Source organism: Typopeltis vanoorti, chromosome 23 (genome assembly GCF_054136105.1).
Source record: "Typopeltis vanoorti isolate ZY-2024b chromosome 23, IOZ_Tvanoo_1.0, whole genome shotgun sequence".
Taxonomy (NCBI): domain Eukaryota; kingdom Metazoa; phylum Arthropoda; class Arachnida; order Uropygi; family Thelyphonidae; genus Typopeltis; species Typopeltis vanoorti.
In genome coordinates, this window is record NC_143571.1 from 41,091,068 (window position 1) to 41,107,814 (window position 16,747).

Here is a 16,747-nt window from a genome sequence, read left to right on the forward strand (position 1 = left end):
ATTATTGTTATTTTGTTATCTAAATTAAATTTTATATTTTATATATTATTTCTCTCTCCTATCAAATATGTAATGTTAAGAATGACGTCAAAAACAAAAACGTATCCGTTTGACGTTAAGCTAATATAATCATATATACTAAATTACACATACAAGAAACACCGTAACTATAAAATAAACAATCTAAAAACTCACATAAGCATCTTTTTTGCTTGTCCTATTATAATTAAATACTAGTAAAATAGAGGGGGTCGATAAAAAGTAAGAAACTCTTGAAGGGGTCGACGGTCAAAGGAGTTTGGCAACCCCTGAACTAGATGATGGGAATGGATACACCATGACACTTTTGGATTTTGCTAAGGCTTTTGACAGAATACAGCATGGCAGACTGCTGCATAAATTGGAGAAAGGTTTGGGTTATACAATATTAGCATGGAAGAGGATGGCTGACTGACAGATATCAAAAAGTGGTATAAGGGAGATCTGAGTCTGCAAGGTTTAAGGTAACAAGTGGTGTACCACAAGGATCAGTGCTGGGTCCACTGTTATTCAATCTGTACATTAATGATATTGGGAAGGATTTGACAAGCGGCATACAGTTATTTGCTGATGATGCAAAGATAGGTAGGGTAATCAGGAATGCTGCTGATTTGCAGTCTTTGCAGAATGATTTGAAAATGCTGGAATTGTGGGCATGGGAAAATGGGTGTTAGTTCAATGTCAGTAAATGTAAAGTCATTCACTTTGGCATGATTAGATATCCAATGTCATATTATATTGGTGGGATTAGGCTAGAAGAAACTGATGAGGCTAGGGTGTTAATAGATAGGAAGTTGAAGTTTAGGGGCCATGTGGCAAAGATTGCAAATACAACTCAAAAGATAATTGCAATGCTGAAATGAACATTCACACGTAAAGACAAGGATGTTATTTTGCCTCTTTGCAAGGCCTCGATAAGACCTCACTTAGACTACTGTGCACAGGTATGGTCTCCTGGTTTCGTTGTGATTCTGATATATTGGAGAGAGTACAAAGGAGAGTGTTAAAAATGATATCAGGATTGTGGAATACTAATTATGAAGAGAGCTTGAGAATTTGTAGACCAGACACTAGCAAACAGGAGAAAGAGGGGTGATATGATTGAGACTTACAAACTTCTGAAAGGGTTATACAGGATTTCAACTGATGGAATTTTTCAATTTATGGAGGGTGGGGAAAGGATGAGAGGGCATCCTTGGAAGCTGAGAATGAAGGCCACCAAGAAGGGTGTGAGGGCTAGATTTTTCTCTCAGAGGGTGGTGCATGATTGGAATGGATTGCCATTGGATGTTGTGAGTGCAAGCAGTGTGAATGAATTCAAGAATAAGTATGATAGCTGGTATGTGTAGTATGTGGCCTCCCTCGATGAGTTCTGACTCCCTGGAGGTCTCTCTTAATAATAATAATATTGGCAAAACAATTCAAAATGAAAAGATATGAATGCTTCCTGGCCTGATGGAATTTAATGAATGGTATTTAGGTCGGAAGATACAACCAAAGGAGAATCTAATGCAGAAGATGATACGAAAGCTGCAATTATTTGGACATATATGCAGAATGAGTGAGGACCGGAAGATAAAGACATTCATTTGGTATTATGGATGGTGTAAACAGAAGAGGTAGACCATACAGAGAATGGACAGAGATGACATAAAGGACTGGTGTGGAATGGGTTTAGAGAAACTGCAACACTGTGCACTGGACAAAAAAAAGGGGAATAAGATAGTGAAGGAGGCATCGGACACCCATGAGCAGTGAGCACATGGTTCATGATGATTATGATGATTTAGGTCACCATTAAAATTTGTTTTGAGTGGATATTTTAATGATATTATGCAAAATAACAATTATATCTATAATACATAGAACCAAAAACAGCTCTTTAACTGTAGTGATAATGAATACGGTCACTTGAAAAATTCGTGAAATCTATTATTTTATGTATTGCAAGTGACATGCAATCATTGAAATAACTACATTGTAATTGCTTAATACAATGCTATTGTTAATGAAAATACTAATTTTATCATTTAAAAAAAGTCCTATTGCAATTAAATTATACTTGATAAATTATAATAGAGATTCTTAAATACCAAATTTCATTAAATTCCATCCAGCAAAAGAGAAATTATTATCATTGTGCCAATAAAAAAGATTTAATGAATGGCATACACAAAAAGAGAAGAATAAATTTGCTTATTCAACTGGTTTCTCATGAATTTTGGTAGTACTTCTTCAAGAATTATTAAAGGTTTGATACAAGAGATATTACACATAAAACTAAGAATCTCTAAAAATGTTGACAGAATGTAATGTTGAAAAACAATAATAAGCCATGTATTGCTTATATCACATGTACTTCACTGTTGATTAGAAAATTTATCATCTGCTGTAATCTAACTATAGAAAATTAAGATGCTTTACAAAGGAAGACCACACTTGCACTCAAGTTGGACACCAGATAATAAATTTATGGAAATAACTGAACTCAGTCCATGATATTTTTGTTAGATGACAGATTACGCACTTCTTTTGTGACTATATTTTAAATGCTCTCCTGATTGGCCCATCTGTCCTACTTAGCATGTGCCATGAGGACAAAAAATCCATATACACATGGATTCTTAAGGGATGGATGATACTGTTTAGGTAAATTAGGATTGATTACCTAAACTACTTTTGTTTTTATTGTAGCCATTTGAAGATCTCTCTCTTTCTACCAGGTAGTTAATAGGGACATGCACGGTAGATGCAATACAATAAAAAAAAGTTTCACACATGTAAAGGAAACTAGAATTTATTAAATATATTTTGCTCAATGTATCATGAGCATCATTTAGGGAGAAAACAAAATAATTGGTACAACATTTAAATTATGAACACAAGAAGGAATCATACAACAGGAGGAATTATGCACATGTTTCAGTTGCAGCTGAAACTTTAATGGTTTCAGCTGCAACTGAAACTGTACAACTGCTGCGATATTTCCACATATTGCAGCAGTTGTACAGCTGCAATATGTGGAAATATGCACATATTGTACGACTTATACTTGTGTTCATAATTTAAATGTTGTAGTCAATTCTTCTGCTTTCTTCCTGAATGATGCTCATGACATACTAAGTGAAATATATAGGAGTATTTAATGAATTCTAGTCCCTTTGCATGTGTGAAACCATTTTTTTTTTAAAATGCATTATTCTCTCTCTCTCATAAATCAGTTCTTATTTTCACTTAATATAAGACAAGCTCTGTCTTTTAATGATATCATTTTTCTGGACAGGATAATGGTGAGAAGCAGTATGCCATTATCTAGTTGTTTTTCCCCCTTTTAAAAAAAAAAAAAAAAAAATACTGAAAATGTTAATTTACTACACCAACAAAAGGAAGTAACCTGCTTTCTTTAATTTCCAGTGAGAAATTTAGGATTTATTTTGGGATTTGAGCCATTTAGGCATGTGGTATAAAAGTCCTTTAACTGTTGTTTGATTTCTGGCAAGATAAGGAAAATATCATTTTCATAACATACCCATACTTTTGGTTTGCATGGTAACCTTCTATGGCTACTTTTAAATGATCCCATGTACAAGTTTGTTAGTTACAGAAACTAATGATCCAATGGCTAAACTTCCTTTCTGCTCAAACTGTTTTCAAACTGAAAACAAATACTGTGCAAGTAGTGTTTGCAAAGAATGATGGTATCTATAGTTCTTGAAGAAAAAAAGTAATATTTCTTTCCTGGACACACTGTGAACAGGCTTATTCTATCTAAACTGGCTAGAAGTTCTGTGATACTTTGTATGATGTATCCTTTACATTGTCTATAAAACCATCTAAGTTCTTAATGTACAAATCTATTTTACTCACATGTGGATTCAATAAATTAGATAAATATCTAGCAAGACTGTAAAAGTTGGGGTGTAGATCTAGGAATTACGATTGATCATAAAGGAATGTCTAGTTTGTGAACTTTAAGTGCTCCATAAATTTAAAGAATTACAAGATATAGAGAAATTAACGGTTCTTTAATCTCTTTCAGCCAGTTGCATACATTTTTAAATAAACAAGTTTCACTGTGTGCTGACCAGAGGGATCCTCTTCTATGTGTCCGTAGGAATTTGAGTCTTTTAGTGAATTGGTTATCTTAGCTCTGTAATTACTTGTATTTAGAATTAGGGTGGCACCACCTTTGTAAGCCTTCTGTACAAATGTTATCTTTATAACATAAATGCTTTTAGAGCTGTTAAAATGCAATTAAAATAGTTCATTTGAAATAACTTTTAATAGTGATTTGAAATATCAAAATTCATTCAGTGGATGCAAAATTATTCCTATCAGATCAAATTCTTTCTCTTCCTTTTTTAATAATATGAATCTTATCCTTGAAAGACTATATGTATGGGCTAACTATTCTCCTAACCTAAGTTAGAAGGATAGTTAACTAGGGAGTACAAAATTTTCACAGAATGCTGTGCCATATAAATTTATTAGAATCACATCCTTGCCACAAACAATTCAATGAATAATTTTCCAAATGAACATTTGAAATAAATGAAAAAATTTTTAATTCTTATTTCTGTGTTTAAACCTTGAGATCAAGTCTAGGATTAGATGCCCTCTCCCACATGATTGCTCTGCTGCATTCCTCATATGTGAGATAGGTCCATTCTTCTATATTTTTTGTCTACTCCAGTTTTTGTTTTCTTCTCCTTCTTTTTCCCTCAACAGTTCCTTCAAGAAGTGTCCTTTGTAGGCAATTATGTCTAAGAATATGTCCGGAATAGCTGAATTTTCTCTTTTTAGTTTCTTTTATCAAACCTCTGTTTTCACCTACCATCTCACAGGACCTCTGTCATTTTGTCTTTCCATGATATCCTCATAATTCTTCACAGCATCCACATTTCGAAGGCTTCACACTTAGACTGGAAAGTGTCCATGTCTCTGCTCCACATAATGTGGACCATATGTAACATTGAGATCAAGTATAAACTGATAAAAAATAGACAGTATACTATTAATTTAGACCAAAAATGGGATTTTTTTTTTAAACAATACTTACGTCACATAAGCCAACTCATTTTTCAGACGTTTCACTCGCCGTCTATAGTAAAGTATCAGTAACACTATTACTACTAATAATATAGATGCCAAGATTATTCCTGAAATGACACCAGCTGTAGATGTGTTGTCATCATCCTTTTTCTGTACACTGCTGCTAAGAAGGCCTACAACATGCAAATGAGGCAATACAAATTGACAAATGCTAGATATTTAGGAAATATTAATTTCTAAAAATATGTATATGTTATAAACAAACATTTTAAATTGCAAAAGGAAAAAAAAAAAAGAAATACAAAGTACTATTAAACTTTAAGTCTATTATAAAACATGGAGAATATTTATTAATGAATTATTTAATTCAGAATAAACCTCTACTAGTTTCATTTACGTAGTTACATTAAGCTTCATCAGCAAATTCCTGATATATTCCCTTAGGTAAGAGTGTAGAGGATATCATAATATCCTCTACACCCGTTTCACAGACAGTACTACATGAAAAGTTTACATCATTATGATCAAAAATTAATCAGTTGTCAGTATTCTCATAGTCAGATGTTATATTTTGGTCTTCAGGAGCTTCTTACTGTATTAGCCCACCTAGATCTTGGTCTTTCCTGCCAGCTGGTAAATACTTGTTTTACTTCCAACCTAACTCTAAAGTTAAACTTGATTTGAACACTGTCTACTATATTGCTAATAGACTGTTTTGATTAGTTTCTCTCTTATTCCATATAAATTTATTCAGTTGGATTCCCACGATACCAGTTTTATTTATACTATTACTATATTTGCAGATCTTACGTGAAGCGGCTAAAGAATTATCAGTGCCCTTGACCGTGTTGTTTAATTTGAGTTCGGGTCTGGTTTAGTCCCGAAGGTGTGGAAAGAGGAGAAAATAGTTCCACTGCATAAAGGAGGATCCAAGACTACGGTTGCAAATTACCGACTGATCAGCATATCAGGAGTCGTTGTCAAGGTCTTGGAGAAAGTAGTCAAGGGAAAAATATAGGAATGGATTGATGAAAATGAGATACTGTACGAGGGGGACAGCATGGCTTTGTGAAGGGTAGATCATGCCTCAGTAACTTGTTCAAGTTTCATAACACAGTGACGGCTGAACTGGATAAGGGTAATGGGTTTAGAGTGATACTGCTGGGCCTGGCTAAGGCCTCTGACAGGATACTACATGGAATTCTAATCCGTAAACTGCAGCATATGGGAAATGGATATAGGGTTGGTGAGATGGATAGGTGGGTGGTTGATGGAGAGATATCAGAGAGTAGTTTATTCAGAGTAGAATCCAAAAGACGGCCTGTGACTAGTGGTGTGCTGCAGGGTTCTGTTCTTGGACCACTGCTGTTTAATTTGTTCATTAACGATATAGGGAAGGATCTAAGAGGAACAGTTCATTTGTTTGCTGATGATGCAAAGTTGGGTAGGGCAATAGTGAATGCAGAAGATGTCAAAATCTTGCAGGATGATTTGGATAGATTGGAGTTCTAAGCTAAGGAGAATGGATGTCAATTTAATGTGACAAAATGCAAGGTTATGCATTTTGGGGTGAAAAGATTAGCAGCAGTATACCACATTGGTGGAACTGTACTCCAGGAGATTGATGAGGCCAGGGACTTGAGGGTGTTGGTGGATAGGGAGATGAAGTTTAGGGGACACATTGCAAAAGTGGCTAAATCAGCTCATCAAACCACTTGGTTGCTAAAAAATACTTTGACGAGCAGAGACAAGCAAGATATTGTTCTTCTGTGCCGAGCCTTGATAAGACCTCATCTTGACTACTGTGCCCAGATTTGGTCACCTAGGTTTCTTCTTGATGGGATCTAGAGACAAGTGACCTATATGACAGCAGGTCTATGGAATGAATCTTATGAGAACAGGTTGAAGATTTGTGGGTTGTAGAAATTGGTTGATAGGCGGAAAAGGGAAGATATGATTGAGACGTTCAAATTGCTGAAGAGTTTCTATAGGATTAATTCAGAGGATATTTTTGAGATCAGGACTGGTGGTGGGAGAACTAGGGGACATCTATGGAAGATGGGCAAAAGTGTGGTTAGCAAGGGTGTTAGAGCTGGGTTCTTTACCTTTAGAGTGGTAAATGAGTGGAATAAGCTGCCAGAGTCTGTTGTGTGCTATGAGAGTGAATGAGTTCAAGGCAAAGTATGATAGATACTGTGAGAATGTCGAATAGTTGTGTGGACATGATATTTAGGGCCTCCCTCGATGAGTCTAAGGACTTCCTGGAGTCACCTGTAATAATAATAATAATATTTAATTTATCAAATTAACTTAAAATTACCTAAATACAAGTTCTTTAGTTCTCCATTCAGAATACAGTTGATGTTCACAATATCCCTGCCTATTTTTGCAGTCTTTGTCTTTCAATGCCCTGACTACTTTTACAGTCTTTGTCTTTTTATTGCTGGTTTTTATATCAAATTTATTATAGCAATTATTTAATTAAGTTAGGGAATTTTGCAGAATTCTATTAGATTGTTTAGGAGCACACCATCAATTGTGTAAGGTTAAGCAATGCTGTCAAATGTTTAAAGGAGGGTGCAACAATGTTCATGATGAAGAGTGCAGTGGCCAGCCAAGTGTGGAGATAGATGATTTGGAAAGAGTGAACATGAAAATTCATGAGAATTGCCGTTTCGCATTCAGTCAATTCATGAAATTATGATAGAAAAGCTGGCATATAAGAAATTGCCACATGGGTCTCAAAAATACTGACCAATGTGCATAAACAGCAATGAGTGGAATCAAAAATTAAAATCTAAAAATTCTAAAAATTTTTGGAGCATTATGAAAATGAAGGAGATGAACTTGATGAACAAGCATCAAGTCGAAACAGCAATCAATGCAGTGGTGCCATTCATCATCTCTGAATGCAAAAAAATTCAAACAGGCACAGTCAATCAAAAAAAATGATGCCACTGTCTTCTGGGAGTGAAAAGGGATCTTACTCAGTGATTTTCTTCAGTGAGGAAATACAATCAATGCTGATGCATACTGTGAAATGCTGAAGAAACTCAGAAGAACAATTCAGAACAAAAGACAAGGAATGCTGTCATCAGGGATTGTGCTTTTGCATGACAATGCACAAGTTAACACTGCAGCTCAAACTGTCCAGCAAATTCAGAAGTTTGGTTGGGAACATTTGACCACCCACCCACCCTATATCTCACTCACCTCACTCTCAGTGACTACCTCCTGCTACTGCATATGAAGCAGTGGTTCCCATCTCAGTGGTTTGAAGAAGATGAGGAACTGAAGAACAACATAACTTAGTGTTTAAACTCACGGATGGCGAACTTTTTTGACGTGGGTATGAAGAAGTTTGTGCCATGATAACAAAAATACCTGGAAGTCAATGGCGACTATGTGGAAAAATAAAGTGTAAGTGTAGGTATTTTAGTATATAATAAAACTCCTTTTCTTATTTACCAGTTTTTTTTTTTTTAATGCTTGACTGGATCTTACTTTTCTAGATGAACCTTGTACCTTCTACTGTTGATAGATTTCTTGTAGACAGAAAAGGTTAAGGATCTGTTGGGAAGGCAGGTGGGTAGAGAATCAAGGAAGGGTAGACAATTATTGTTTTTCCTTTTCAATGGTGAAATAAATTGTTAGGTTGACTATTGAGGTGTACTAAGAACATTTCTAACCTATCTCTGCCATGAGGTCAAATGGAGAGTATGTCAACTTAGCATAGCCATCTCCCAAAGCTCTTGTTGACGTGCAAATCAACACTACATGCACCATATTAACCAACACCAACAACACTATTTAAATATTACAAGACAACCTGTTCATTATGCTGAGCCTTGGACGATTCTCTTGAAACTCTCTTTTTGCATTGAATGCTTCAATGCAAAAAGTATTTCAAAAAATGAAGTCTAGCCATATCACGAAGCATGATAATTTGGTCAGGAAGATAATCAGACCCTAATGACCTGCAGAGCATACTGCAATTAACAAGTCATCCATTCAACTCAAGAAAGACGCTATTAATGCTCTCAGTCACAGCCATAACTCCAAAGGAAATAACAAGAGTGCAAATTATGGGAGAAATAAACACTCCCCTCCACACTTATGCATAGCCAATAATATTTGACTAGACATAGAAAACATTGAAATCTATAAAGCCTCCAAAAAGAAATTTATCCCATGAAGAACTCATGACAATAAAAAGCAGTACCAAACCCAGAATATCATCATCATCATCATCACCACCAAAGCAAATAAAGATAATGCTACAGTTGTACTGGACACTTGAGATATGAGAGAAGAACGTCAATCTTACTCACAGATGGACCTACATACCATCTAACTGACAATAGCTGTATCCTAACACAAAAGGCTCTCAAAAAATTACTAGACAAAGTTTTATCCTGGACTCCTGAAACTATCCAAAAACTTGAACCATATTGATCTCAAACCTCCACAGATTTATGGATTATCAAAAATACACCAACAGAATATACCCCTGAGACCCATCATAGACAATATTGGTTCCTTTACTTATAAAGTGATCAAATACTTAGCCCAAGCACACTTTCTCATTACAGGCCACACTTTTCCCCCCTCATGTTAAAATCTTGCTCATCAGGTATGATCCTCAAGGATACTGACATCATGGTCAGTTTTGAAATAACCACCTTCCTATTCACCAATGTACACCTAAAAGAAATGGTAGAAATCTCTTATCTACATGGGACTCAATCCATCTTAAGGATGGAAGAGAATAAGCAGATAATAAGACAAACATGCAGTTGACCCTTGAACAATGCAGGGGTTAGGAGCACCCCCCCCCCCACTGCACAGCTGAAAATCTGCATATGACTTTTGACTCCCCAAAAACTTAACTACTAATAGCTTACTGTTTAACACATATTTTGTATGTTACATGTATTATATACTATATTCTTACAATAAAGTAAGCTAGAGAAAATAAAATGTTAAGAAAATCATAAAGAAGAGAAAATACATTTATAGCACGGTACTGTATTTATTGATACCATAAGTTTACATCATCTGTATATGAGATGAATCGTCTGTCTGTTGTATCACATAATACAACATTGTATTATGTGATACAAAATACTGTACATGTTATATGTATTGCTAACATTAGACATCAAAAATGAAAAGAAAATGTGAAAAAGAAAGTCACATTTATTTACAGGTATAAAAATTCATGCATTGATAATGAAGAAGCAGCAATATGATTGCTTTAATATATAGCCTAGCCTATATATTAATGAATGAAGCTTTATAAAAGTTTTATTTTATGCAGTTATGATTTAATCCTGCAAATAGCAGCATGTACGGCCTGTAAATGTTTGTGTGCATAAGTTATGATAATTTGACTACATATATAAAGCAAAATCAAAAATGTAACAAAATTAATATGAAACATGAATTTTATTAACATTTAAATACAACATTAAATTAAATGTGTGTGCTTGCCATAAAACAGAGAAGGATTCATTTTTATTCATACTTGTATAGTGATAAATATCCTTCTTCCCCCACTGTAAATGCAAGAAAAACTATACCTTTATTGTACCACTAAACAAGAGCATAGACCTAACCTGGAGATATCTGGAATGAAAATGCCCCAACTGCATAATGGCAAGCAACCCCCCCCCCCCCACAGACACAATACATTATTATTAAGAATACTAATTTTACAATTAAAATTTAAGTGAAAACATTCAAACTGACATGCCATATATATTTAAAACATTGTAAAAAATATGCTCACTCAAAGCAGAAGGACATAATATGCCATCAACTGAGTTTCCTCTTAAAGGGAAACATGGGATGTGACACCACCTGGTGAACATGTTAAAGTTACAAAATCTATGAGATACACTCTGATATTTTTTATTATATTTAATTTAAAAAAAAAAAAACTAAAGTCAAACTGTTGATCACAACAGTTTGACTTTAGGAAACACATAAGAGGGAAGGCTATTCTAAACGACAGCAATAAAAGGAATGAATGAAGAGGTAGAAAAATTTGTTCCGTGGGTTAGTGTTTGGAACTGAACTTTGAGGAGTGCTGAATGGTTTTTTAACAGATTTAGTCAAGTGCTGTAGAAAATTCAAACAATGTCTAAAAGAGAATGGACTGAAGAGATGAGTTGTTAATCAAACCAAATTTTTCTCACCTTAAAATACTAAATATTTTAAGGGGAGCTCTGAGGGTCACCAAATGTTAGAATATCATTCAATCATTCAAATATCTCTCTCTTTTTGAGCGAGAGAGAGAGAGAGAGGATGGAGGGGGGGGGGCACATGCCTTCATGACAAGACAAGAGCTAATGAATTTTCATTTGATGTATGAAAAATTAAAAGCAGAAAGATCAACAAACATTAAACAACTCTTCTTGGAGATGAAATGTTTAAAAACGGAGCCAAGAAGAATGTGCATTATGATAATTCTGTGGCTTTAACTTCAAGCACTGCAGATGTTCCTTCAGCAACATCATATATCCATGATAAACCAGTTAGCAAAAGTGGACTGTAATCTGATAGCCTTCAACTTTCAGACCTTTGTGAATATCTCTGCAATCCCAGTAAAATTCTAAATTTTGTCTGTTTGGGATGGTTATTGTTGCAACATTCTTTGTAAGTAATGCAATTAATAAATTTCTTTTAATTTATAATGTACTAAGCTGCACTCATAGACTTGTATCCTAATCCTGTGGCCTCCTCTCTTTGAGAGGGTTGCAGCTAATTACTAGGGAGATATGACTCAAAGTGGTTTCCAGTTGCCTTCCTTGCCATAAGTATATTATGACTGTAGGTGTGTGTGTTCACAGGACTGGTTTGCCTGTTCTGGGGAATGAACTCCTCCCCCCCCCCCATTCGTCAAAAGAGACCAGATAAAGTTCCTCATGTCACTGACGGGAATCGAACTCAGGTCTTTCCGACCAAAGGGCTTTGTCTATACCAACTCTACGGACAGACTTGTATCATTTATTGTACAAATATTTCACCTTACATATCATAATCAAGACATAATCAGTTTGAGTGAAGAATAGGCAGATGTGTTAAATTAGAAACTCTCTCTCTCTATATATATATATGCAGTGGCATGTTGTTAAGTTAAAAGCCATTGAACTGAAAATGATAATTAAAATAAATTTATCTTTTTAATGCAGTTTTGGATAATCAAATTTTAAGGATGGTAAGGCACTCATTAAGATTAAGGTTTGGTCAATGAAGTAGAACTTCAGTTTTTTCTTTGAATAAACATTTATATTTGTACACAGATGTGCCAGGCTAGTGATAAGAGATAGGGATGGTAAGATGGTCATTGCGATTAAGGTTTGGTCAATAAAGCAGAACTTCAGTGCTTTCTTTGAGTAAATATTCATTCCCTGTACACAGACGTGTAATAGTTTGGTGTTTTTTCCATTGGATCCTATGCTTTGTGTTTTCAATTCAGTGTTACACCAGATCTGTGTGGTTTGTTAAGCTGGATGTTGTCTTGATGTTCAGAAATACATTTATTGACACTGATCTTTGTTTGTCCATAGTATGGCAGCATGAATGAATACAGTACTCGATATACACCAAGTAAAATCACTGGTGAAAGTTTGTCCTCTGATGACGGTATCAGATTGTGAATTTGGTTGATGGGTTTGAAGATAGTCAAGTACTGTGGAGTTCTACTTCTCTTGGATGTTGTCTAGAAGTAGCATTAATTATTTTTTGTGTTGTTCTTGAGTTGTATCCATTTAGTTAAGGCTGGTTTAATTGTTTTCAATTCTTGTTTATGTGATCCCTTGGAGGAACAAATTTTATGTGCTCTCAATACTAAGGATTGTATGATGCCATACTTTTGAACCAGACGAGCTTATGTATTATGAATATAACATCTTCTAAAGGTCAGTTTCTGGCAGACAGTGATTCATATGGGGTTCCGTATTATGTATATCCAGAAAGGAAATTCCTATTGATTCTTTTTCCAGTGTGAATTTAATTTTGGGCTGTTTTTTTTTTTTTTTTGTATGAATGGAGAGTTCTGGCTTTGTGTGATTCCAAACTGCTAATATGTCTATATAAGTAGCTTTGGTTGAAAGTGAAAAGATTGTTTCTTCCACATGTTCCAGATAAAGGTTTGCTGGGTAGTGAGCCCACTGCTGTTCTTTCCATTTGTTGGTTATAGTTACATTTTCCATATGAAGTATTAGATGTGATTGAGAACTTGAATCGGTCTATTATGTCTGCTGGAAATTTCTATTGGGCTAGAATTTCTATTGTTTCAGCATGAGGAATACACATAAAGAGGGAAGTGATGTTGAAACTCACCATTATGTTTTCAGATTCAGTTAAATGGCTTGTATTCTTGTGCAACATTCTGTGGAGTTTTTTTACTGAAGAAGCTGAATGGTCAACAAATTGGACAGAGTAGGGTAGACAGGAATCTTGAGATTTTGTAAGTGGGGCTGCCTACAACACAGTTATCACAAAGGAAACACCAGAGTAGTCTCTTAGATTCCAAATTCTATGAACATGAAATTAAACTTGTGAGATCAGAATACATATCTCAGATTAGTAGGGATCCTATCAAAAGTCAACTTAATAAACTTTATCAAGTTACTGAATAAAACAGAATCGACAGATCAAGAAACTATTAAAAAACTCAGAACCTACTATGCAAGATCTCATCCATCCAAATTTACAAAGCACCAAAACTATACAAAAGTAACTGTGCACCCAGACCTATTGTGGATTCCATTATTTACTTCAAACCAAGACAACTGCGTAATGATAAACATACACTAATGCTCTACGTTTATCATGAAGTTAGCAGGTATTAAAATTTGCTTTCAAAGGTCATTTTTATGGAATGAAAAGTGTGAATAAAGATAATAGGAATGCAGTTGTTTATAGAATTATATATTTTTTTTTAATATGAATAAAGAAGTTACACATTTTACTGTCATGTCAGACAGCATTAAAGACTCACAAAAAAGTTTTATTATTTTTTTTTTTTTTTTAATTTTAAACCATACACAATTAGAAAAAGAGAATTAGAAATTAGAGAATGTGGAACTGGACAATGAGACTTATTTGTGCCTATGGTCCCACAGAAGGTTCTACTAAGGTAGAAGTGGAGGAATATTTTGAGGCTTTAGAAAAAGCAACTGACACAATGAAAAATGAAAAGTTGGTCCTTGTTGGGGATCTAAATAGCAGAGTAGGAAATGATTGTGAGACATACAAAAATAGTTTGGGAAAATTTGGAGAAAAGAGCAAAGCTAATAATAATGGCAAATATCTGTTGGATTTCTGCTCAGGACATGGACTGGTTATTACTAACACCATGTTCCAACATAAAAATGTGCACAAATTCACATGGAGAGAAGAGGCTAGGAATAAGAAAAGTCTCATTGACTATGTTATTGTTGATAGTGATGTTTTCTCCCTGGTGCAGGACACCAGAGTGTAAAGAGGATTTGAAATTGGAAGTGATCACTATTTAGTCTTGAGCAGGATAACATTAAATTTCATATTGAAAAGAATAACATATAAGAAAGTTTTAAAGCGAATAAAAGTTGAGCAGCTCTCAGATGTGAACTGTAGGCTAAAATACACAAAGATTATTGAAGAAAAAATGAAAGAGTTTGAGCACAGGAATCAAACCTTGGAGATTCAGTGGCAAACTCTGAAGAAAACATTGATTGATTCTGCCAGAGAGGCATGTGGTGGGGTTGTCTGCAAGGATAAAAAAATTAGAACTCCCTGGTGGACACAGGAAGTTAAAGAGGCAGTGAAGGAAAAGAAGATAAGCATACCAAAAGTTCCTGTCAAATAAGTCAGCTTGTGCTCTTAGAGAATATAGAGACAAATGCAAGAATGCTAAACACTGTGTAAAACTAGCTAAACAAAAGTCATGGGAGGACTTTGGCAAGAATATAGAAAATAAATATCAAGAAGGTGGCAAAATATTCTGGAGGTTGTTGAAGAAGCTTAAGAATGGAGGAAAGAGTGCTGTAAAAGGAATTAAAGATGATAAAGGTGACATGAAAACGGGAGAAAAAGATATCCTTGAAGTATGGAGTAATTACTTTGAAAAACTGCGAAATGAAACAAGCAGTGATGACAGCACAGTGGTAAAAAAACACTGACCAGGCATGAAGTCAGGAATACATATCCATACTAGAAGTACAAAAAGCCATCAAAGGCTTGAAACGTGGAAAGGCAGCAGGAGTAGATGATATTCGACCAGAAATGCTGAAGTATGGTGGTATAAGAGTCTTACAGTGGCTGCACTGCATAGTTCAGAAAGCCTGGACAGAGGGACGAATTCCCGATGATCGGAGTAGAGCTCTCATAGTACCCATATATAAAAAGGGAAATAAAACTGCATGTGAGAATTACAAAGGTATTTCCCTACTGAGTGTTCCTGGCAAGATCTATGCAAGTATACTTGAGAAACGGTTGAGAAGAATTGTGGAAGAAAAGCTTGGTGAAGAACAAGCTGGATTCAGGCCAAATAGAGGCTGTCAGGATCAGATCTTCACTTTACGACAAATAGTCGAGAAAGCATGGGAATATAACAAAGATCTGTATTTAAGTTTTGTCAATTTGGAAAAGGCATATGACAAGGTGCCAAGAGAGAAGCTATTCAATACGCTTCAGTTATATGGTGTCAATGGGGCATTATATCAAGCAATACTTAGTCTTTATTTGAGTTGTAAGTCAGCAGTTAGAATTGAAGGAAGTACAGGAAGATGGTTTAATGTTAAATCTGGTGTGAGATAAGGATGTACATTATCCCCTCTGTTATTCATTATCTATATGGATCACATTATGAAGGAAAGTGGTATTAAACATGATATCAAAATTGGAGATGTTAATGTCAGCTCTTTGCTTTATGCGGATGATGTTATACTTCTAAATAAATCTGCTACAAGTCTGCAAGATTCTCTGACTAAATTGAATAGCTGTTGTAATAGATATGGTATGAAGGTCAGCAATAAAAAGACAAAGACAATGAAAATAGGCAGAATCATTGAAAATGTCAACTGTGTTGTGAATGGAGAACCTGTGGAACAAGTAAAACATTTCAGCTATTTAGGCACGATTTTTACTGAAGATGGTAAATTAAATATAGAAATAGACAACAGAATCAGCAAAGCTGGTATGGTGGGAAGTCAATTGAATAAATTCATATGGAAAGAGAAATCAGTCGGAACACTAAATTAGCTGTGTACAAGACAGTGTTCAAACCAGTTTTAACTTATGGATCTGAGAGCTGGGTCAGAAGTAAAACACTTGACCAAAGACTAGAGACCACAGATATGAGAGTCCTCAGAAAGATTATAGGCATGAACAGATGGCATCAATGGCAATATCATATTAAAAACGAGGATATTAGGAAAGAACTTGACATTGTCAGCATCCAGGAATGCGTTAGCAGAGCTAATCTCAGGTGGTATGGTCACTTAAACAGAATGGGCGAGGAAAGATTAGCAAAACAAGTGTTCTCTGCCAGGTTGATAGCAAAATGACCCAGAGGAAGACCAAGATATAGGTGGATTGATACGGTACAAAATGCTTTAGACGATAGAAATATAAGATCTGATAATGTTGGAGTCTTGACAAGTAA

The 16,747-nt window shown here is 35.0% G+C and overlaps 1 protein-coding gene across 2 annotated transcripts in view; it reads right to left on the minus strand.

Moving 5' to 3' along the window:
• Nucleotides 1-16,747, minus strand: part of LOC150093796 (uncharacterized) — a 544,781-nt gene that overhangs the window by 86,070 nt on the left and 441,964 nt on the right. For both annotated transcript variants that reach the window (XM_090413179.1, XM_090413180.1), the window contains exon 21: nucleotides 5,099-5,264. In XM_090413179.1, coding sequence (XP_090269305.1) covers nucleotides 5,099-5,264 — 166 coding nt within the window. The remainder of the gene's footprint in view (nucleotides 1-5,098; nucleotides 5,265-16,747) is intronic.